The sequence below is a fragment of the Danio rerio genome, chromosome 15 (genome assembly GCF_049306965.1).
Source record: "Danio rerio strain Tuebingen ecotype United States chromosome 15, GRCz12tu, whole genome shotgun sequence".
NCBI classification, from domain to species: Eukaryota; Metazoa; Chordata; class Actinopteri; order Cypriniformes; family Danionidae; genus Danio; species Danio rerio.
Genome location: NC_133190.1, coordinates 24,423,110 through 24,449,010, shown reverse-complemented (window position 1 = coordinate 24,449,010; position 25,901 = coordinate 24,423,110). Strand labels below are relative to the sequence as shown.

The 25,901-nt window shown below is 34.1% G+C and overlaps 1 protein-coding gene across 8 annotated transcripts in view; it reads right to left on the bottom strand.

Annotated features, from left to right (window-relative positions):
* Positions 1 to 2,179: 2,179 nt before the first annotated feature.
* The window catches only part of ttc12 (tetratricopeptide repeat domain 12), a 34,645-nt gene continuing 10,923 nt past the window's right edge, over positions 2,180 to 25,901 (bottom strand). For 3 of the 8 annotated variants that reach the window (XM_073923145.1, XM_009291656.4, XM_073923146.1), the window contains 12 exons: positions 24,710 to 24,779; positions 20,143 to 20,231; positions 19,602 to 19,770; positions 16,416 to 16,505; positions 15,641 to 15,704; positions 13,024 to 13,158; positions 12,686 to 12,778; positions 12,424 to 12,492; positions 10,661 to 10,762; positions 6,816 to 6,915; positions 6,478 to 6,703; positions 2,180 to 3,317 (listed from right to left, as the gene is read on the bottom strand). In XM_073923145.1, the coding sequence (XP_073779246.1) occupies positions 3,248 to 3,317; positions 6,478 to 6,703; positions 6,816 to 6,915; positions 10,661 to 10,762; positions 12,424 to 12,492; positions 12,686 to 12,778; positions 13,024 to 13,158; positions 15,641 to 15,704; positions 16,416 to 16,505; positions 19,602 to 19,770; positions 20,143 to 20,231; positions 24,710 to 24,779 (1,277 nt within the window). In that variant the 3' untranslated portion in view covers positions 2,180 to 3,247. Of the gene's footprint in view, positions 3,318 to 6,477; positions 6,704 to 6,815; positions 6,916 to 10,297; positions 10,429 to 10,612; positions 10,763 to 12,423; positions 12,493 to 12,685; positions 12,779 to 13,023; positions 13,162 to 15,590; positions 15,705 to 16,415; positions 16,506 to 19,601; positions 19,771 to 20,142; positions 20,232 to 24,709; positions 24,780 to 25,901 lie in introns of those variants that run through there. The other 5 variants (XR_012390538.1, XR_012390539.1, XR_012390540.1 and 2 more) reach the window with 5 other exon arrangements.

Genomic DNA, 25,901 nt, shown 5'->3' with positions numbered 1-25,901 from the left:
GCTGAGCTGGTATGTTGCTAACTGAAAACAAAAAGAAAGGAGAAATGTTTAATGTGGTACCAGAATTGTCATATAATTTGATTTGTATGGTGTTTAACAAAAAAAAAAAAAAGACATTTTAGGCATTTCTTTTCAAGCACTGAACAGATTTCCATAAACAAATGTTTCAGCTAGAATTGCTCCAAGGACATGGTTTCCCTCCAAAATAAAACACATTCCCTCTGGAAAAACAAAACAAACAAAACTCTTTATTTAGATTGTCTGTATAGTAAATACCTCAACTATAAAATTTATAAGTCATATAAATAAGTCAGCAAGCATTTATAATAGACTGTAAACCCCAATAAGGTTACTTAAACCATTTGAGGAAACCGATTGCAACAAATCAATTAAGTTCAAAAACTAATGCTGAGTACTGTAAACTTAATCCATTTGAGTGAACAAAGCAATTTGAGCACAGTAAAATTCAATAAATGAAGAGAAATCAAACCAACTTAATACTGTAACCTCCAATAAGTTGAACTCAAACCGTTTGAGGAAACCAATTGCTACAAACCATTTAAGGTTAAAAAAAATTGTCTATATAAGTACTGTGAACTTTCTCCATTTAAGTTGAAGTAATGAGGTATTTAATTCACTCATTACCTTCAACACTGAGTTCAAAACTCTTTTCAAATGAGTAAAATTAACTCTCAGTCAATTTTGAGTTAACTACACTTCTTTCATTTGATAAAGCTAAGTATTGGGTTTTACAGTGTAGTTTTAGTAGACTGGTTGATACAACTAACCCTAAGCTAACCTACTGTAGTAGTGAAAAATTTTACAACATTCATTCATTTTCTTTTTGCTTTTATCCCTGTATTAATCAGGGATCGCCACAGGGGAATGAATCGCCAACTTATCCAGCATGTGTTTTATGCTGCAAAAGCCCTTCCATCCACAACCCAGCACTGGAAAAAATTTACAAAGTAACTTATTTTATTTACATAATTTCTAAATAGGCATATTACAACTAAATGAGTTTAAATTCAATTCGTGAATCTGATTGGTTGATTGGTGTTCTAAGGTACGGTTATTCTCAGGGAAAACCCAAATTTTACCTTCTTTTCCAACAAAATGACATTGTGGTAAGCACAATCTCCTTTTCTCTCCACGCATACATTAATATATTACAAACAATTATTGTCAGAACTCCATGAAAAAGTTTCAAAACTGAGAATATACAACATTTCTGATTTACATTGCTGTTCTTGAACAGTGATAAAAAGAGTGCTGAAAAATCATACTCAATTAAAAGTACAGTTACTTGCCCAAAAATGTAGTGCAAATAGAGTAAAAGTATATCTGTTGTGAATATTACTCAAAGTACGAGTGAAAGTTGACCCTTAAAAAGTACTCAAGAGTAGTGAGTATTACACTGTGACATGCAATTTGTGCAGGCAATTGTAAACGTAACATTCTGTAGTGCATTTAGTTATAGTTTAAGACTATTTGTCAATTTCAGTCATCATACAGTAAACATCCACAATCTTCTCATTGACATGCACTCTAAACAATCATTGCATGTAAAGATTTTAGGCAACTACTTGGACACTTTCCAAACATGCCTTGAAATTGTTCATTATGATGCAAATGTATTATTATTTTAGCCAATCCCCATAGACAAGGAAAAAATAAATGCAGATTGCAGGAAAGTGGTGGAGTAAAAGTACTGATACAGCACTAAAAATTTACTCAAGAAAAAGTAAAAGTACATATTTTTAAAGCTACTTAGTAAATTACAATTCCTCAGAAAAACTATTCAGTTACAGTAATTGGAGTATTTGTACTTTGTTACATTGCACCACTGTTCTGGAATCAGTTAAACTTACAGTTTCACATGCTTAATCTCTTTCTCTTTCTCTCTCTCTCTCTCTCTCTCTCTCTCTCTCTCTCTATTTTAGGGCTTTTACAAAACCCATTTTTAGATTTTGTACAATAGGAGAAAATGTAAAACTAAAATAAAGCTAAATAATTTTCAGTTCCTATATTGCCAATAATAGCCCATGTTCCTACTCATATCAAAGGCTCAGGCGGCATGGTGGCTCAGTGGTTAGCACTGTCACCTCACAGCAAGAAGGTCACTAATTCGAGTCCAGGTTGAGTCCTAAGCCAAAAAGAAAATGAATCAATCAATCAATCAAAGGCTCAAACCTTTCTTTATTAGCACAAAAACACATTTTGGGACTAGAAACAGAGGTTTAGGATAAGAAACCAATCCTACATACAGTACAAGGGTCTTTGAAGAACAAAAACCTGACAAATGACTCGAAACAAATCATCTGAATAATTTGTTTATGTATGATAACTGTAGCAAGCAGAATACTTTTCTCTGGGCAGTTGAATAGACAAAAAGTATTTTTAGAAAGCAGTTAACCAAAAAAAAATAATTAACTTATCATTTACTTGTAATGCTATTCTATAACTGTGGCATTCTTTCATCTGTGGAGCATAAAAGAAACATGACAAGAATACAAAAATGGCATTTAAGAATAGTAAAATCATTTTTCTTCTTTTTTAAACATTGACTATTTAGTGTACAAAAAATTATACATATTTGGAATGACAGCAGTACGTAAGCCTTTAGGTGACTTTAAATTTAATAGGAGTTATCAAGTGTTTAACTTGCAGTTTACAGCAGTCTGTTTGTTAAATCCTGTCCAAAACCCTGGATTACACAAACTGACTCATTTCAGCGAAAGCCATTTCTATTGTAACAAAGCTACTTTTTCTCCTTACATCATCAAATGCTTTCCAAAGCGATCAACTCTGCCAAGAAGAGAAGGTTTTAACCGTAATTATCTTCAAATGCAGTTGTATTTATCTTTTTTATTATTATTCAGCACATGAAAGTTACCATTAATCCATTTATCAACAAACAGAGAACAAAATGTAATCAAGGCAACACACTTCCCAAGTGAGCCATTTGGGATGAAAGGAAATTGAAACATTTCGAATATCGTCCCGGGGCAACATGCTCTCTACAACAGCAGATAACAGACTCACATGTCAATGTGAATTCTCTCTAATTAAAATGAACACAGGAAACAGCTGCATAATCAAGATAGGCCTCAGGCATGACAGTAATTTGTGGCCTCACTTAAGATGAGCATCTTAAGCTGTGGACCAAACAGCATTCATCTATGTGTGCGTGTGTGTGTGTGTGTGCGTGTGTCCTGAGTTATGGGGTCATTTATTGGGAAGTAGCTCACGTGATCAGTCTCATACAGGAGTGAAGAATTTCTAAACCATGGAGCTCCCTGAGCTTCTCCATGTGCCTGAAAAAAAAATCAAAACAGAGATTTATCAAAGCAACAGAATTAGTTTCTTTCTCAATTTGACCACACAATGAAACCCAAACAGCCAAATATAAAACCAGCTAAGAATATGAAATGCAAACAAGCGTGAAAACGTTTGCTCTGCATATAAAGTAGGTTCACAGGTTATGCGTAATATTTTTGGCAGCGTCTGCACCCTCCACTGTTTTCTGTCTAAAATGTCTTTTTTAGGCTGCACTCTGATCTGTGAGGTTTGAAATCTCACTGTAAAGACTCGTGCTCTGAGCAGCGTTACCTTTGAGAAGTTGAAAGCTCATCAAAGTTGAATGCCATGAGATTCTGACTCCTCTTTGTTGAATTGTCCTTGTTAGATGCTGACTGGGAGTATAAGATGCCTCAGGAACACTTATCTAACAGAGCTGCTATTTTTTGGAGCTTGTGGACACTTCATAAATTAAAGATGAAGGTAAAAACTTGACGTTTCTTTAAATCAATAAAGGTAAATATTTTAAAAGACTATGTCATCTGTGAAAGTCCTCATTAACAGATGTAAACTGAGGCAGGAATGTAAACTATTTTAAAATGCAATAAACTAACATGTTTGCATTTGAAAATATAGCTGTAACATGATTATTTTGATTCATCTGATGATTATTAGAATGATTAACAGATTAATTATACTTTCATTCTGTCAAACTTAAAATTATTTCATTCTCTCACACTTATGTCATTCTTAAAGCATAAAATGTTCCTTAAAGGTCTTGTGAAGTGCTTTGAAATATTCCTTTTTTATTCAATGTTTGGCATAATCTCAACCGAAACTCAAAGAGGGTGGGATATAGTGTAAGCTCCTCCCCTTTAAAAAAAAAAAAAAACAGCCAATAGCATTTGTTTCATCACAGCTCTGCCAGTGAGAGGTTGCGCTCAAGCAAAGAGCTTAGAATGACCAAGAGCCGACACTCAATAAAACGTTCCATTGCAACAGCAGCGCCCAGCAACAGCCCAGTATTCTGCCATTTTAAAGTAAAAGCAATCGGCTTTTCATAGGATCTTATTGCTGTCACGATGGCAAGCAGCTGCTTTTTTTTATTTATTTATTTATTTAAAAGGCGCATTACAGCTGAGATTCAACCTGAAAGACGACAATACAGCACTTACTATTACAATCATCAGCACTTTTTATAGTTTATTTTACAGACTTATAATATGATGTTATTCTTTAAGAGTTTTCATTCCAAAATGGCCACCGCGCCATCTAGTGGCTGTTTTCCAAATCGCACTAGAGTGTCGCCTCTTAGTGATTCTATGCTCTTTGGTTCAAGCGCATCCAGTGGAACAGCAAATAAGAAACTTCTTACAGGGGGCGGGCATGCCAGATACTACAGAGCATTTGATTCGTCATGATTTGTAAAGAAACTGAAGTATGTGGTGTTGTGAATATAATCATGATTCATTTAGGCGGTAACAAACTACAAGCCTTACGTGTTTATATCAGTTTTATATCTTCTAAACGCAAATTTTGTCACTGTTTTGGAACACATTAGCTTATAGATATCCTATAAAACTATAGGATATCTATTTTAGGATATCCTAAAAACTAACAATACTGATACTAACACCTAAAAAACTTTAATTTAATTTCATGGGACCTTTAACCTTCAGAATATAAATGAAAAAATATTTTTATATCAGATATTATTATTTCAGGTTTTTGCTCCTCTTTTAAAGTAATTTGAAATGATAATATTGGTGTTTATTTTCATTCATACAAAAGTTAATTCTGGTTCTCAAATCTGGTTAGCTAAGAGAGGTCTATCTTTACAGTCATTAAAGAATATGATAACTGAAACCCACAGAGAACAGCCTTACCTTGGCCAGATTTTCTGTAATCTACTAATAACTGTGATTTAAGCCTCTATAAAGGTTTAACAGAACATATAAGTAGTTTTGGCTATATCTAACAACCATCATTTATTCATTCATTCATTCATTTTCTTTTTGGCTTAATCCCTTTATTAATCAGGGGTCGCCACAATGGAATGAACCAGGTGGGTATTGCTGCAGCCCAGGGAACTCTATTGGGTACAAAAGAAAGCACAATATTGGACTCATGTACAAGACATTAAATAAATAAAAACTCAAGGTTTGTACAGCCCACTTGGAGCTCGAAGGCCCACACACTTGGAGCTGGCTCTGACCTCCATTTATACCCTTCTCGAATGAAACAACAACGTATTCAGTATATGTTCTACGCAGTGGATGCCCTTTTAGCCACAACCCAGTACTGGGAAACACCCATACACTCTTGCATTCACACCCACACACACACTACGGCCATTTCAGCTTATTCAATTCACCTATAGCGCATGTCTTTGGACTGTGGGGAAAACCAGAACACACGGAGGAATCCAACGCGAACATGGGGAAAACATGCAAACTTCTTGCTGTGAGGCGACATTGCTACCCACTGCGCCACCATGTCGTCCCCACCAATATTTAGTCACATTAATATATTATTAGGTCCAGAGTTTTGGAGCTCCAAGTTTTATTTTAACTTAATATTGTGTCTACTGCTTCATTTTTAAACTCGCTGTCTCTCTCTTAGTTGGGGCAGTCATACACAGTCAAAGGCTATATTACAAAAAAGATTCAATTTTCAGGGTAATTACTGTACTTCATAAAATATTTTGACAGACATACAGTATAAAGCTTAATTCTAAATTCTCAATAGAAGCTTTGCATGTACATATTAAACAAAATAAATTGGGTTAAATTAGATTGTCTATTATGAATGGCCATTTAATATACTGTGAACACGATTTCGTTGATCAATATGGTGAGTGACAAGACTTTTAATGGACAGAAATGTTGCATATTTGATAAAGAAATATCTTTATTTGCACCTTAAACATGAATTAAAGTCCTGTGGGTTTGTTGAGCAAACTTTGAGGCAAACCAACCCTTTAAATCTATATCGGAGAAGTTTTAATTCATTACACATTCTGAAAGCTCATCATTTTGCTGAGGTTAATTATAAGGAGTTATTATCTTTTCACCTTCATGTTTCCCAGAGTATCACTGCTGGGTGCACGTACATCAGCATGAATGATATTCAATATAATACAGATGACATTAAAAGGCAAGTCAGACTTAATTATACCTGGGCTCTATTTTGCACAGCTTCCCAAGGGTGATGGCTGCATTCTGCTGAACGGCTGCTCTTTTGGCATCTCCAGCGGCGTGGCGGAGCAGCAGTGCCACACAGTCTGTACCCAGGAGGCAACTGGCGGCGCCATCCACTTCTAAGCAGTGGCCCATACACAAAGCTGCATTCCCCACCACCAACTCGTCAATAACGGCCAGGAGATTTCTCAGAGTGTGCAGCCCTGAATGAATAAATGTGTGTAGTGCGAAAATGCACACAAAGTCACTGTAAGGCCACAAAACTTAAGACGCCTTATTGAATCCAATCCTCTCCCTCACTGCCTCAGAACTCACGTTTGTCAAGCTTAACCAGCTCCTCGCGGGCCTTTGGGATTGAAGCGGTGCAAACTGTCAGGGCCTTAATGGAGTATCTGGAGCTCATCTCTCCCCCTGCCTGACGGGACAGACACACAGGCAAATTTCAGTTAAACCTCTATGATTGAAAACGTAATATAGCTGATGGCCAGGCAGCCACACAGTTAACCTTTTAACCCAGTAAAGCCTGACATAATTAAATATGTCAGTAATATAATACCAATATTATTATTCTGCACGCATGTTTTATGCATTACAGTATATCTGATACATGTTTTGTTTTATATCATCACACCAAAAATGCATTTTAACACATTTATTTTATATCGAACATTTTTATGGTAACACTTTAAAACACTAGGAATAATATTAGTTCATGTATTAATTTAATGACATGAACAAACAATGAACAATACTTATATTGAGTACTTATTCATGTTTGGTAATGTTAATAAACATGTTAATGTTAATGAACTGTTGCACACCTGTAACCACTGACTTTCATAGTAGGAAAATCAAATACTATAGACGTCAGGGGTTACAGGTTTCCAATATTTTTCAAAATATCTGAATTATTATTTTATGGTGTTAATTAACTAGCACAGCATTGGATTTTAATAATTGTGATTACTGCTCTAAAATATACTCTTTTGTATGTCTGGGTAAAAAACAAGAACTTTTTTTCCACTTTGAACACAATGGCTGCATTCTAAATCACACACTTACAAAATAGCATGCAAAAAGCAGTATGCGAGCCAAATAATATGTCCAAATTCATAGAATTCGAAAAACAATATGCGATAAGTACCCAGATGGCCTACTACTTCCGGCAAGATTCTGAAGTGTGCTTTCAATGAATGCTAAACTATCCCATGATGCACCGTGAGAGAATTCATGAATGGGAGTAAAGCAGGTATGTAACATAATAATGACAAAATGGCATCTGTATGACCGATTCATACTACCCACATTCATACTGTATAGAATGTACTTTTCTATCAGTCAAGTAGTAAATTTAAGTTTAAATGCTGTACCTACTGAATTGTAAGCGATTTCAGACACAGCCAATATATTTTAATTTGAGAAACATTTAAAATATTTTAGTAATAAACATGTCAGGCTAAATAATTCTAATGAATCATTGACTGCTATCTTCATTAGTTTCAAAACACAGATTTCTTCACAATTTAAAATTATTTTTTTTCATCTTTTCTGCTGGAGATACTGTTGTCCTAAAAAAGTTTTTTTTTTTTTTTTAAATTTTACATATACTGTAGGAATGGTTTTAAGAGCCCCTATTATGGGTTTTTAAAATGAGCTTCCATGTAGTGTGCAACACAGCACTAAGTAAATGAAAACATCCAGCTGAAGTTTAAATCTAAAAGTGCACCATGTTAAAAAATATTAATTCTTTAACAAAATAGTCGACTCACAGTCGAATGATTGAATCGAGTTCTTTTGCTTAATGTCGATACGGTACATGACCAAATATGCAACTCTAGATCCTGTAAAATGTGAATGCTCTTTCCATTCAGACACTAGCGGAGCACTGAGAATCACGAGACTGATCATGACGCGAAGATGACAATCACTGACAGATGGAGATTTGACTGTGGGGAATAAAGGGTTTATTTTTACAACAACATCACAGTATAGCCAAACTAGTGCTGTGTTTGTTTCTGTCATTTTTCTGATGATTGATACAATAACCTACGCTGCAACGCAGGATTCACCGGCCATTTGCATTTAAAGGATGGAGCAGCAGAGACTATTATGCATGGGACTTTGTCAGACTTTGATAGGGACTTTGTCAGTAACTGTTACACTTCATATGGTTTCTTCTTCCTCAGGATCTTAATATGTACAGTGAGTGTAATTAAAATTGTTGCCTTGTTTTCTGTAGTTTGAAAAAATATGTATTTAATTGTGTGTTATAAGTTGTACCGCACCGCTTAACTTGTAATCACGTATCTATTATAGATCAGTGCTAATACTGTATCTCTCAGGGTAAATCTTAATGGGACTGTTCACATATTGCGTCCAAAACCATGATAAAAACGTGATGTGTGCTTCTTACTTTATCGATTTAAATGCGTTTCTGAACTCACGATCCACTGCTGTTTGCCTTTGCTATGGCCACCATCAGCAGGCGTGGTCAATTTTCAAAATATTTCAACTTTTGCCACTGTGTGAATTACTGAATGTGTTTTGTTGTTATTACTTGGGGTTAGGGTAGAGTAATATGCTGGTGTTTACCTGCATTGCTTTATTGCACTCCTACATTGGGCTCTCACATACTTTGTGTGTTATTTAGCCGTGTAGTTACATATCTGTTCCACATAGCTGTGGTGGGCATTTCTTTTCATCTCGCGCTGAACGTGGTCAACCAATCACAACAGACTGGGTCATCAGACCAATCAGCGCAGATTAGCTTTGCACTAAGGAGGAGTTTGGGAACAAATGAATCGCTGAAGGAATCATATGGGAGTCGTTGGGATAATTAGGTAAAAATAAATGCATATTGCAAGAAAATTAAAGTGTTTTTGACCTTGCATGCATATGACTGTTGTTAGAGACCCCCAAAATCAAAATATGACTATTTTTAATGCAAAATAAGGGCTCTTTTAAACCTACCGCGGTATACCTTGAAAATGGTTATCGTGCCATGCTTATTAAATCAATTCGATTCATCTTTATTTCTATAGCGCTTTTACAATTAGACTGTGTCAAAGCAGCGTAATAGACGATTATAGTAAATTGAAACTGTGTCAATCCAGTTTTCAGAGTTAAAAGTTCAGTTTAGCTCAGTTCAGTGTCGCTTAATTTTTACTGCTGAAAGTCCAAACACTAAAGAGCAAATCCATCGATGCAACAAGTCCTAAACCATGCAAGCCAGTGGCAATTATTTAACAGATATCCCGTGAGTGTTACCTTTTTAATTAATCTGTTTTTCATTATTTTGTTTCCCTTGTGCTAAAACTTCACAAAAATGAAACCAGATACAAACTTGATAATAACAACATCAAAATATTTTTATAAATGTCTCAAAAGACAAACCAGAACGTGTATGTTAACCAGGACTTCATCATAGTGTTGGTTTTACCACATAAAAAAGTCCTTATCTTTATACTTTGGATATGCGTGAAAAGTGAATTTGCTACTGATGTGCATAAAACAGCATCTATTTGACATCCCAGACCAAAATCAACTACAACTACACTGTTTGGGGGTCAAAGCCAACTGTATTCCCATTTACCCACTGGACACCATACTGTAGGCAAGTGTTATGTAAATTAGCTACACATTTACCTAGGTCTGTGAAAAGAAGTAAAACTACTTCATTACTTCACTACTTCAAGACTCATTTTAGGAAGCCTAGAATCAAAAGACAAAAACTCCATTTATCCCCGCACTTTGATCTTTGAAACATTGCAGACGTTTTACATTCATAAGCAGCCACAATACACACTAAATGAGAGGCAACATCTGAAAGAAAAAAGTATAATTGGGTTACCTTAAACAAGCTGAGGAAGTCTGGGATCTGGGCTGATTTAGGTCAGTAAAAATTTATAATCCACTGGCTGACACGTTGCTGAATTATACAGTAGTAAAAGAGCAACGTGTCAGCAAAGGTTAAGCTTCCAACTTTCCTAGAACTTTCTCAAATAAAACACCTCCAGTACCAGGCTAAATGTGATTTACTTTAGGGGCATAACCTTAGGGGCATAAGCTTATACGCTCTTCCGTATCTCATATCTGATTTAATTTGTCTTTACTTGCTTACAAACGCTGTCTTGAATGCTAAAACCTAATGCAGTCTCAACCTTCAGCATCTTCAGCAGCTTCTTCACTACACCATTCTGCACAGCTTCCCGGGTGGCATCAGAAGACAGCAGGAGGAGAACACTCAGCAAACCAGCAGCTCTCTGAAGACAACACAACAGCATTTCATACCATAAAATGAATGGAACGATGGCACAAAAAGACTCAGATGATCTCCTATATTCTTAAGAGGTGAATTCAGGCTCTTCGGTATAACGAACAGCCTTGTTTTCAGGTTTATATAATTTGTTTAATTTGGCAAGCAACATTATCTCATTATTAAATGTAATGTTTTTTTTCCATACAGCTTTGAAATTACATGAATTAATTTTTAATTTTTAGAGGAGTAATACCATTTTTGCATTTTTTTTATTAATATGGAAATATTAAATGATTCTGTACAGAGCGGTAAATGTCTAATGAGCAAGTCAGTGAGTCATTTATTCCATTTGTTCAAAAGGCTGATTCATTTTAACTACACTGTAAAAAAAACACCCTGGTTTCCTTAAATTTTTACGCTGAATTAAATAACGTTATAAGTCCATTGGACTTATATTATGTTAAACTGACTTAAATCAGCTTGCGTAACTTTGATAAAATTAAGTTAGAAGAAGATTAACTTCAATAACATCATATCATTTTTTACAGTGTACACTTAATCATTGGTTCAGATGATTTGTTCAAACTGTGGATTCATTCAGAAACAAAATATTACAGAAACAAACAAACCTTCTGCTATGGCTTTACAGGAAACTTTTTTGCTTGCCAAACTGAGCAAAAACAGACAACATTGTTTCTAAAATAAAACAGAACAATAATGCACTCACTGATTTGTGACATTAAATTATGATCACTTTTGCACTACAAAAAACAGCCTTTGTGTAATATAAAGCTTGTTGCTCATGTGATATCACTATATCAAGCTATACAAATACGTTGCATTCTTATAACTGCTGTATAGGCTCCGTCATGTAGTGACTGGTTTTTCTGATATGTACTTCTGTACTATTCTGTTTTCAGGCTAGCTCTCTATGCTCTGAACTAAAAGCAATTCCAATATCATTTTCAAAAATGCTTTTTTTATAAACCCTTTTATTTTTGTTTTTAAGTAATTTCTTTGTTCAAAGGTTACAAATCTTGTTCTATTATTGTTCTTTATAAATGATACTTTGCAATTGGCATTTCAATCTTACATTTAGAGTTTGTTCTTCCTTAATATACAGTGACTTTGCTAATAAAACACTCTAAAATACTTTGCTTATATATATATATATATATATATATATATATATATAAATATATATATAATGAAATTAGAGGACAAATTAGAGGACATTCTCTTTACTCAGTGAAACTGGAGCGATATGAAGCACCAAAAAACCAAAAGCCAAGCAAACAACCTGGAACCTGATTTGCATAGTCAGAGAAAATAGTCCCCGGGCTACAGCCTGGGGCAGCTACGGCAATCATTATGCAAATGCTTCTGTGCATGGCAAATCCTTCTCTTGAAGATGTAAAGACATCCATCTATTTAAACTCTGAACTTCCATTTCTGATCCTGAGAAGAAGCCATATGTGTAAATATTTTGTAAAGGAGCTCTGGAGAAGATGCCAATACGCAGGGTTCCACAACAACCCACATTCCGCAGGATGAGTATTTGAATAATTAATGGGGAGAGATCTACAGTTCAAACGTTTAGTGGCTCTTAGCATCAGGGGGTGGGTTAAAGCTTGCTTCGGCCTTGGTAAAATGAGTTTAACTCACTGTGATGACGCCTCCAGAGGAATGGCTCAGCAGGCCCAAGCACCTGCTGCTGGCCGGAACAGCAAGCTCCTGTGTTAAAAGAGAGCCAGAAAAAAAAACATTAGCGCCAATTTTCCTTTGGTGTTTTTGACATCATTGCAACATATGGAGAGGAAAGCCAGTAGCAGAACATTGTGCTTATAAAAGTCCCTTCAGCTACAAAAATGCTTGATGTGTGGGACGAGGGCTGGCCCAGAGCCCGTCGTGCTACTTCTCGCTTTACCTGTACAACCTGAGAGGGATTTGAAGCTAAGTTGATCATCAAACCCAGGAGGGGATAAAGGACATTTCCACATTCACAGCCCATGCACTGTTCCTGCAACCAAAACAGAGCTTTATCTTGACAGAGCCGGAAATTAAATTCATGTCTTTTTGCAGTTTTAGTGTCTACGGGAAAGGCTTGATTCACAGCTCATGCAACAAGATAGCAAAAAGAAGCTTAGACACAAACCGGCAGAATCAAAATTCACTGTGCAAGACGTCATACATAATTCAGCAATTTTCAAGGACAGCATTTGGGAGCCTGCCGGTGATGTAAAAGGTTATCATCTCCAAGCTTACCATGGCTTGAAGAGAGCATCTCCAAAATTCCTTGCGGCCCGCTAGGTTTTTGCTGATGGCATCATCCTGGGCTATGGTCCCGATGACAGAAATCACAGAAGCTAGCAACTTGGGGTCTGCTGTTGTGGTATTTGACTACTAGCACAAGGCAAAAACACTATTAGCCATGTCTATGTAATGATATAAAGTGGATGGTTATCCAAAAGTTGGTGTCAGCATTTATTTAAAAAAATTAATCATTTCCCAGCAGACACAAAGTCATACAACGTTAATATTTAGATTTAGGTCGCCAGTGTCAAAGGACAGTGTTATTTTGACATCCAATAATGACGTAAAAATGTTTTTAGATGAAAAGTGACCAAAATCCAACGTCGAGTCAACATCTTAAACCAACATCACTCTGACATCAAATACTGACATTCATTTGACAGGTATGGCTAGGGCTGGGCGATAAAAAAAAAAAAAAGATCACTATATCATGTTACATATCATTCGATATCGATAATTATTGATTTTTTTTAACAATACATTTAGGAATGTTAGAATTTTTTTAAACACTTCATTTAGTTCACTTCAAATAGTTTTAATAGTGAAAAACAAAAATATCTAAACAAATAATCTGATCTTTTTATAATAAATAAACATAAGTATTAAAAAGATTCTTAAATTTCTTAAATAAAATGTTACAAATTGTGTACAATGGTAGATCAACATCTGTAAGGTGTGAATAATAATGATACAGTAAATCTCAAACTCTGTCAACAACACAAATTATGATGATCAAATCTGAGCTTTCAATTAAAGGAACCAGCCATCATTATTCAAACACATACTGCCACATTTCAAATTGTGAAGTTAAATGACTACCACTTATTCTAAAAAATCTATCAGATGGGGTGCTAATAGCTGGGATGCACAGGAAAAGAAACCAAAAAGCCACACTAGCGACATCTTTTTTTTTTTCTCTTTACAATCTCCTCACTGCTGCTATACATGTACGGCACTCATTTTGCATAATGACAAACGAACAAATTATTGCTGCAGCTTCGAAGGAAGTTTATGGAGAAAAGTAAAAAGCACTGCAGTGTTTGGGTGCGCTGTGTTCGTCTAAGATAATTAGTCTGCCATTATTACTGAAATGTGTATATTCCATACAAAGTGTGAAGCAGATTGGTTAGTTGTACTTACATAAATCACGATGCCCTCGCCGCATTTGGAAAGGTTCAGATGTTTTTTAACTAGTGTACCAGGAAAATGCGACAAACTGACAACTTTGGTATTGCTTCCAAGCCGCGTGCTCAGCAGCAACACTTTCATAAAACTACAGCCTTCATACCAAAACCTTATACCAGACTTTTTATTATCAATATTGACAATGGTGTTCGTTCAATAAATACCGATATCGATTATATCGCCCAGCCCTAGGTATTGCAACCCAAATGCAACATCAGAGAGATGTCATATTGGTAACATCCAAACGACGGCAAGCCCTAAAATGATTAGATATTGATATTTTGATGTTTTTAGGTCGAGCTGAGTCTGTCCGACGTTTGACATTGACATCAACCTGATTTTCATTTCCAAACAAAGTGTAATGTCCCACGACATTGGCGTACAATGACAATCATGTTGATGTCCTGTGCCTAAAGGGTTTATTCAGGAAGGATGCATTAAATGCTTCAAAAGTGACACATAAAATATGTAATTTCCGATTCAAATAGGTACTCTTCTAAAATAGTTCTTGACCATAAAATTAGTATTTTAAAATAATGTGTGAAGGATCATGTGACACTGAAGACCGGAGAAATTGTTGCAAAAATCAACTTTGCAATTGCAGAATAAATAAGATTTTACAATGTATTGAAATAAACAACTTTGATCAAACAAATGCAGATATTTAAAAACAATATCATGTAATTCCTTTATTCATTTTCCTTTGGCTTGGCCAATATATATATATATATATATATATATATATATATATATATATATATATATATATATATATATATATATATATATATATATATATATATATATATATATATATGTTTGGACTGTGGGGGAAACCCATGCGAACATGAGGAAAACATGCAAACTCCAAGTAAAAATGCCAACTGATCCAGCCAGGAATCAAACCAGCAACTGAGCCACAGTGTCGCCCTATCATGTAATTAGTAATTCATAAATATAATCTTTATGAAGAGTAATAAATGATAACAGGAGGATTTTTAGAAACTACTATTATGAAAGAGAATATTCTGTACAACTCTCATGATTATTAATGACTCCTAGCTAATAGGCAGCTTATACTGCTGTGGTGACCCTGATGAAAAAAAAGGACTAAGCAAAAGAAAATTTCATGAATGATTGCTAGCTAATACTCATAATGATAATTCTCCCATTATTACCTCATGTAGTTCCAAACCCTCTTACAAAACTTTTAGTCATCTTCAAATATAATCAAATATAGTTTCTTTTGAATTCTCATTCAAGTATATTTATATTTAAAACTATTTTTATGAAGGGTAAGTAAATAATGATAAATTAATCACTTCAGAACGAACCCTTTAAAGAGGTTTAAAATGACTATGAATGATGTTTCATAATACATCACCAGCAGATCTTCAAGAGGAAGCGCAAAAATGGCTGTGAAGTTCTCCCTCGACTGAATCTGAAATCTTACAAACAACAATAAAAATAATTAAATACAGAAATCAGCAACATAAAGCAAATAAAAACCCAACAGACTCAGATAACCCTCATGAAGCAATGCAGTAACAGCCATGGGGGGGCAAAGATAAAAACACCTTTATAATGTAGTGTGCGCTGATCCAAGCAGATCTATGTATTTAAATCCCATGTTACTGACGCCCCGCATACAACACAAGACAAGACCAATAAGCCTAACCATCCTTATCTGGAAACAAGAGAGTGGCTTGAATTATCTGAACGCTCTTCATTGACTATCTATCAAACTGTTACGTCGTTCTCATTTCCTTTTGTGCATTAAGCGGCTGTTTAAATCCAGCTCCTGGTCGACACCAGCACCTTTCTCTATCTGCAAGCCGCTGAATGACTAGAAGCGAAGAGAGTCTGATCCCTCTCTCCAAGATAAATGGAAGGATTTGCGAATGTGATGGATTGTTTTGTCTTAAACCTGTTCACTTTGCGTACTCCAGAGACCGTGGAGCTGAATGAATTTGAATGTGTCTCGATTTAATACGCGCGACTATGATGTATGGGAATCTAATGGTCTCTCGGGTGGGTCGTGCCCACGATTGCGGAAAAAAAACATTCAGTTTCGCAGTCTCTGTGCTGGGCATTCATCAGCTTCATTTGAAAACAGGGCATGGGATTTGGTGTGGGCACATGTATTGATTGTTGCATACTTCTTTTCTGAAGCCAAGTTCTCCAGGAGTGTCAGCGGTGACAGGGAGCTTGTATTGCGGCACACACAGATCATCAGGTTCTCTGCCATTCTACAGGGGACAGAATGCATTCATTATGGGCTCATTAAGAGGACTTTAATAAAACATGCTATAACAGTAGGAGGCCTTCTGCATGCAGGCTAATGAGATGAATCATAGATATTGCAGGAACACCATACTTAAATCTGTCTCATGCTCTGCTCTGTAAACAGCATTTCTGAGATGAAACTGACATTGATATCAACTGAAATAAAGAATTCAAATATATAAAAGGCAATTTGTTTATTTTTTATTTATACGCAAGTAAACAAATAAATTATGCCGTTTAACCCATACTGTATATTATGTTGAGAGCCAATTTATAATACAATAGAATTGGGTATTCATATATATATATATATATATATATATATATATATATATATATATATATATATATATATATATATATATATATATATATATATATAATAATATTATATATTATATATATATAAATACCCAATTCTGTTGTATTATAAATTGGCTTGAAAATTAAAAAATTTATATTACTTGAAATTTTTCAAGACACTTCTATACAGCTTAAAGTGACATTTAAAGGCTTAACTAGGGTAATAAGGTGCACTAGGCAGGTTAGGGTAATTAGTCAAATTATTGTATGATGATGGTTTGTTTTGTAGACTATCCAAAAAAGAATTAGCTTAAAAGGGCTAATAATTTTGTCCCAAAAATGTTTTTAAAAAAATTAATAACTACTTTTATTCTAGCCGAAATAAAACAAATAAGACTTTCTCCAGAAGAAAAAATATTATCAGACATACTGTAAAAATGTCATTGCTCTGTTAAACATCATTTGGGAAATATTTAAAAAAGAAAATCAAAATCAAAAGGGGGCTAATAATTCTGACTTCAACTGTATATATATAATTTTTTTTATTTCTTTTGTGCCAATTCCTCATGTGCAGTTTGGCTTGTGGCACTATAATTATAACAATGATGTTTGTGGGTCATTTTAACACAATTTTGTAGTAAATTAAGCTGCAGGCAAAATATAACTTTTAATGTTATGTTCTCAACTAGCCTCTAGGGCTATTAAATACAGCCGAAGACAAATTGATTAGCCCTGCTGTAACATAAACATTTTAATGACTAAAGAATGATAATTAATAATAAGTAATTGCTTTCATATTTTCCATAATGACAGTACATAGGATTTTATTTTTGCAAGATACTAGTATTCAACTTAAAGTGCATTTTAAATTTGAATACAGAATACATATTTTAAGTAAAATAATCTGGTTTTTGCTTTGAAATATATATTTATATTTGGACTAGAAACGAGACAAAAAAACAAAACGTAAGAAAACCTTTTTTTTTATAAATCCTATAAATTCCATATAAATACAGTAGTTCAATTCAGTCTTGTAGCTCCTGGGCAATTTAGCATTGAATATCTTGCAATGTAACTATTGCAGATGTACAAAATACGATATTGAGGCTGATACGATATATTGTGCAGCTCTAGTTTAGGTTTTAAATGTACACAATAACTATTTGCATTACTTAGTTGAATATTTAGCCCTCATATTAACATATACATCATATATTCCAAAACAAAAACAAATATGAGAACTTTTTGTTTATTTTAAAATGAAAATCTTTACTTTAAAGGGGTCATCTACTATCATATTTTAAACTTTAGTTGATGTGTAGTGTAGCTGTGTGAACATAAACAACATCTCTAAAAGTATTACGCTTAAAGTTCAATGCAAAGGGAGACATTGGCTTTTACATAGCTGGATTAGCAAAGCCTACACCGAATGAAGTTTGGGGACTACAAAAGAATCCGGGTTAGTAGGATTACAAATGCTTCATGTTACATGCATTCACCACGTTCACACACCCCGCGCAGCGAAGAGGTGTGGCAAAATGCAATGTAATGTTATTGCAGACAAAGCTAAAATGCCATCTAAACGCTGCTATTTCCACAGAGCTTGTTCTGTTTCTGTATTTAGGCTTCCAAAGGACACGACACAAAGAGAGAAGTTATGTTCTATTATGTTCCAGATCATTACAAAAAATATAAAGCTAGTATTTGACAAAGGATAGCTTCCAGAATATTTCCCAGTTCAGTGCTGGATTCAGCTAAAAACTCCTCAAAGAAGGAGCAGCTCCAACCATAATAGACGAAGCTGTGGATTGTGAGTCACAACTTGTAAGTATTTTTTTTTATATAAAATTAATGTATTACATGCATAGTGTCTAGCGTTAATGGTATGTTGTAGAAAGGATGTAAACAAGGATGTAAACAACAGGAAATGATGTTTAGCATTGTTAAATATTTAGCTACAAATTCATATTTATCCATCAAACCGCTGTAAACACCCACAATTTACACCAGCACTGCAGTGTCTCTATATGCAGCCATTTTCCCTGCGTTCTTCAATTAAAATAACAAACTCACAAACTCAGATTTTTCTAAATATATGTGATGTTTTCCAATAAAAATTACTGATTTTGTGGCACAAAATGCCCAATTCGCGCCAAAGGATGTCTAATCCCATCTTTGTATTGACTTCACATGTAAATCCCTCATGCTTCACCCGCATCTGCTTATTGCACAGGCTGCAAAACATTTCCCCTCTCTCTCATGTATTGCAATGATTCTGAGGGCGCAGATGAGACGTCATTTTTCGAGATGCACTCAAATACATCACGTGCGCTGCATATGCAGTGTTTATAAGTCATTTAAAACAAGAACGGACATTGTGATGTTTCAAGTGTCCTTGAAAAAGACGTGATAGTGTCATTAGAAACTGAATTGGAAATTACGTTATTTTAATATAGTCAGTCGTGAACTGAGGTAGGCCGGTCTAAGGCTTGGAACTTCAGGGCTGAAAAGGACTCCCACTCCGGCCCTTACCCTAACCTAAACGTAGTACAATTTACTGCTACATCCAACTTTACCATTTATCTATAATTTTCTTAAATTTCAGCAACGTGGCATCTAGTTTCACAAAATTAGCCGTAAATTTGAACTATACATAAGTTCAAACTGCTCATTCAGCTCATGTTTTCTGTTTTATAATAAATAATTAATTTATGGCACATCATCATCATCATCGATATGACCTCAAAAACACATACTGTTGTGAATCCAGGTTGTGGATGATCAGCTCTCTACCGTGCTGAGTTTGTGCAAACATGCTGAGCAACTGCAGGCTTTCAGTGTGTATTTCATGAAAGGGCGAAGCCAACAGCTGGACCATGTGTTGTCTAGCGCTGGAACACTCCATCAACAGCTGCTGGTTTTGCTCTGGAAGGAACACAATTATGGAGAGGCTTTAATAAAGACAAATGCAGATTTAGTTGACCAGTTAATGAGATTTTACTGAAGGACACAGAGCACTTACTAAAGAGATTTTAATGTGAAAGGTAATGACAATTTCACTACTAGCAGGAAACAGGAGGATAAATTGATATCGACTTGGATTTAGACAATTTCACGAATCCTCATTACTTTGGGTGAAAAGCAGAACTATTGATGTATTTAAGAGAGAGGTGGGTTTAAGAGGGAAAAAAACATCAATGTGTAAATGGGATTGCTACTTTTTCCTCAGCACAGCATCTTTCATTTTCAAGGTCTTTGATTAAGATTCATTTGCTCACGTGCTGATTTTCATCTTACCATTTCCACTGCAAACTACCCTCCACAGTTTGATGAGGGACCTGCATAGATCCACCGCATTTGGGTCTTTTGAATTCTGTGAGAGGCAGCTGAATACAGGAAGGAGAAAAATGAGATACAGTAAATGCACTTCAGTCACACACTGAAGACTAAACAGAGTTAAGTGTGAGTTAAAATAAAATAAAAATTCTGTTTCTTACTCATCCAAATGTTATTCCAAACCCATCTCATCTTTAGGGTTTGGTGTCTTTAAGTCAAATTTAAGACTTTTTCAGACCCTTGTAAGACCATTGAGAATGAAATTTTAGACTTATACAGGGCTAAACACTAAGGATTTTTTCTAATGACCCAGTTACTTCATTAAATAGTTTTTTTTTTTTTTTATTAATGGAAGATCATGTTAAGGGATGGATTTCATTGCTTAGGGAATTTAATTAGGAGAATTTGCTGTACATGTCTAACAGCAGTTGGGATTTGCAAAAAAAAATATATATATATATATTTATAGTTTTAAGATGTATTTTTGGTGATTGGGTAGCTTTACTTGGACATATGAAAATTAAGAACTGTTTAACATGACTTAAGACCAGCAACAAAATATTTAAGTTAATTTAAGACTTTTTAAGGACTAAAATTTTGTTTTTAAAATTTAAGACATGTTAAGACTCTTTAAGATCCCACAGACACCCTGATCAAAGATGCACAATTTATTGCACAAATTAATATATTGTAATTGAATGAGATAGTTCAGTCCCTCAATTGAAAAAAAATATTCACCAAAAACTCTAAAAACTTATATAATTACAAACAAAAATCATCACATCAATCCAGCAGTTTTGGTTCTGAAGTATTATTAATAGACATAATGGGCCTCATTCACTCATAATTGCATGTTTTTGTATTTCCATGCACATTTGTGCTTCTCACAAAACATTCCACTTTCCATCCATAACATATAACATAAATATATGTAGGGTTCTTAATACATGCTTATAAGGGGCCCTGTCCATACACTGTTATCATCTACCTGCGGTACACAATGTGTTCTTGTGTTTCTGAATTTTTCGTACATTTAGAATAATTTTTTAGTACAAAAGTTTTTGATTGATTTATTCATAACATTTATTTATATATCATAATTTATTTGTGAAAACATCCGTATCCACATTTCATGCAAAAATGTGCATGTTGGCATGTTCTGTGATTTTAACGAGACACAATGAGACAGTGGTTTTATGATAAATTTTAACAGATTTTTTCATGCTGTTTAGCCTTATAATCTTAAAATGTAAACAAAATCACCTGTTTTGTCATTACTTTAGATATTATGCTAGAAAATTGTTCAAATACTAGCTCTAAAGTGACATTGGTGAATGAGCAATGGTTTCTGCTGTTCTGACGTCAGCTGCAGATGTGAATGAGTGGCAGAAGAAAGTACTGTAGTTCCTCATACAAAAGGGTTTTTAGACTCTCCGGGTTTGATTTCTTTTAATATACACATGATTGAACAGTTGTATAAACGCTATGAATAAGGCATTCATATATATATATATATATATATATATATATATATATATATATATATATATATATATATATATATATATATATATATATATATATATATATATATATATATATATACCATTAAATGAGTAGACTGATTTGTTAAAAAACCAAACATAGCATTGCTCCACTAAGATACTTTATTTTTATTTAAAATATTTCCATTAGCAAAACACAAAAAAACAAGTGTGCCTAATAATGTGTCTGCCATATAACTTAATGTTAATAACTTCTTTGTTAGAATGCTGAATAAAATCAATATTATATTTGTGCTGGTGTTTACATGCTGGAAATTAGCATGTGTTCCTTGTTTCCAATTATAAGAAAAACTATACAGACTTTTGCTTTCATAACATGAATAAAAGTTGTATTTCATTCATTTTAACAGGCAATTATTGCTTTTGAATCCTCAAGGTGTGTTTTTCACAATTTATGGGACATATTGTGAGCTTATGCATCAATAAACGATTATGAAATTATGATATGCATCACAGACAAACAAAAAAAAATCCAAACCTCATTAATAAAGAGTATACTACATACACAATATTAAAATTACATATCTGTATACATATCTGGCAAAAAAAGTGGAGGATTTTCCTATTTTTTGAACTATCGATTTAATAAACAGGCATGTTTAAAAGATGAGAGACCACATGTGTGCAAACTGTATGAAACAAACACAGCAAATTCCCAGAACAAACCAATCAATCATTGTCAAACACAGATAAACCCCTTCAATTTCATTCTGCTGTTGGAAAGGTAAATTCCAGCACGAGACATGATGGCACAGCAGAGCCAGATTACACATCTGCTGTTTAAATGTATTCAAATTAGTCAATTAACTTTAACAGCATATTTGGTCGGAGCAAGACAACCGACAAGGGAGAGGATGACTCCTGATAAATGTTGAAGATGCAATCAATCATACTATATCTGGATTATGCATGCTTGCATTATAATACTAAAGTAAGTACTACGCACCCGTGTATAAGAAACCCTCCACATTTTTTGAAAATATGCTCATTTTAAAACTACCCTAGAGTTAAACAGTTGAGTTTTACCATTTGTGAATCCATTCTCTGGGTCTGGAAAACGCTTAGCTTAGCTTAGCATAGATCATTAAATCAGATTAGACGATTAGCATCTTGATTAAAATGTTCAAAAAAAAAGAGTTAAATAATTTCGGATAAGTAAAAGAATTTAGGATAATAATCCTATTTAAAGCACGACTCATTCATTCATTCATTCTCTTTGGGTTTATTTATCAGGGGTTGCCACAGTGGAATGACCCGCCAACTATTTCAGCATGTCTTACCACAGAGATGCCCTTCCAGCTGCAACCTAGAACTGGGAAAAAAAAGCTTGACTTCTCTTTAGTTTTGTTGTGTGTTAAGACTGACAGAAAATTAAAAGTTACTATTTTCTACGCTGATATGGCTTGCCTACCAAGGCTGCAGCAAGTGCAATGATATTACGCAATGCCTGAAAAGAGTCCCCAGCACCAAGTCCTACACCTAGACTATAAATTAGAATGATGATTATTCCTTGATTATTACTCCAGAATGATATTTATATAGTTCCTAGCCATATTGGGCACTATAAATTTGATAACTTTTCTAATTCTAGCAGTCTTAGTGTATTATGTAAATACAGAACAGTAAAAGCTTTAAATAGGAAAATTATCAAAACACTGATCATTTTCAGATCATCCACCAAAAGAGCCCCTCAATTTAATTTTAAAAATTGTTTAAAAACCTTTATAAACAACTCTAATACAGTGGAAATATAGAGACTATTTCACCCTGTCGACAGAGATGACACCTTTTATTCTCAAGTCCACAATGTATATACTCACATAGATTACTTTTTGGTAGAAAATAAATTAATCTCTAATGTGGTGGATAACAAAATACATGATATACTAATGTCTGATCTAGACATGGGACAATAACTGGTTTCAAGGTATACCGCGGTTTGGAAAGGTCAAGGTTTTTAAACCGTCAACATTTTCTGCTATACCATTCCTTAGGTATGAGTTTTTGAGATTTTTTATATAAATTCTTTTTTTTCTTGTTTGTTTGTTTTAGGACAGCAGTATCCTCAGCAGAAAAGATCTCCAAAGATGTCAGGTTAAATTGTAAATTAATCTGTGTTTTTGAAACAAATTACGACAGCAGAAGTCTAAGATTCATTTAAAATATTTAGCCTGACATTTTTGCTGCTCTAAAATATTTTAAATATTTCCCAAATAAAAATATATTGTGTTCAAAAGGGAAAAAATGTTTTGTTTTTTACCCAGACATTTAAAAATGTTATATTTTAGAGCAGAAATCACAATACCATGATACTGTGATATTTATATCCAAGGTTATCAAGGTTATATACCAGCCCTTGCCTAGTTGATCACACATTAAAAAATATCCTTAACGATTTAACATCCTTGCCTCTTGTGTGAATGGATCTTATTAGTTAATGTCCCTACATTTTATATTTTACATTTTATTTTATTTTACCTGCTTCTACAATTGGAATTATTTTTTGAAAGTAATAATACTGCTGAATTTTCGCCAGGTTTATTGTGGGAAACACTTAAAGCCTTTTTAAGGGGTTGTGTAATCTCCTACCTAGGGTCTAGAAATAAGTTGTATAAATCTAAACTTTCCAAATTTGGGGAAACAAATTCATCAGTTAGATAATGAAAATGCTTAAAATCCCTTATCAGAAACATAAAAAAAGATTTAAAAATTAAAAACACTGATCATTTTTGAGCAAAATGCTAATGGTCTAATCAGATGCAATGATCTATGGTAAAAGTGGAGATTGGCTGAATGCATTTAAAAATGATCTTACTTTACATTTTAACTCAAGGGGACTTGTCAAATTAGCCTATTTTCAAAAAAAATTGTGGAGTGTTCCTTTAAATACATCTTCAGGGAGACCGCATTTTAAAGTACATTCTGATTACAAACTGTCAGGCACACTTCTTTAGCAACCTTACCTTCTTACAGTGATATTGCCGTTAATGATACTGAAGCCATTGTTTAATCTGAATAAAGTCTGGCCAGAACCTGTGAGGGACACCAGATAAGGTCAGAGTCAGTAGGTGTGCAGTGAGAGCCATATATCAACACTAAATCACAGTAACCAGACTCAGACACACAATACGCTTCGCTCAAGGGCAAAAGAACGCACGAGGAGAATAAACAAAAGCTCATCAAGACTGAGGGAACACTGCCTTATCTACACAAAAGCAGTGTTCATTCTGTGGAAATAGTAGAAATTAGTTTACAAAGAGCCATTCAGGGATCTCACCTGAGCAAAACATCGGCTTTCTGTTTTGGAGAGCTTTCAAGATTACACTCAACAATGTGCAGGCTCATATTTTACCCTTGCAGAATACTTCTGGCACTTTAGAAAGCTTAAAAAAAAATAGTTTTTTTTTTTTTTTTTTTTTTTTTTTAGAAAAGACTGCTAAGTGTTAAGTAGCTAAAAGTTAGATTAAGAATCAAGTTTTTATAAGATTACCTTTTGGACTGGAAGGTTAATGTTAAAGTGTGTTTCACTAGATTACAAAACGCATGCTTTGAAAAGTAATTTGTAACATGTTATGGTAAGTTAAAGTCAGCATGAACATTTTTGTTTTGTTTTTTCAGATTGTGACACAGTTCCTAACAATATTAAATGAGAAAACAGTGGACATGGCTTGCTTTTTCAACTGCGAGCTGATTGGATTTAGTAAAGTAGGCATTTTATTATAAAGGATCAGGAAAAGAGTTTCAGAAAAATTTATTACAACCTAACATACACCTCCCCCCTTGCCATTTCTGTTTGTTTTCATATCACTCAAAATGGACAGTTGGAGGGGTGTGCTTACCATCCTTAACCATACCTCAGACAGATGTAATCTGAGAATTTAACAGAAAACAAACAGATTCAGATTTATTTCAGAGAACAAGGGCAATTTTTTTTTTCTTAATGACATGCACAAAACTAGAAATGTGAGCTAAGAAAATCAATATGGTTAGTTTTGATTTTATGTGTACTTTAAGTAGTAACAATACTTTGCAATACTACAGGAAAACAAGCTGCATCCCAAATTGTTATAACTATGCACTATTCTACACTATTTTGTATTGTATAGTGTAAAGTAACAAGTTTACACAGATTATTCTAAAAAGAGTTTGTGCATT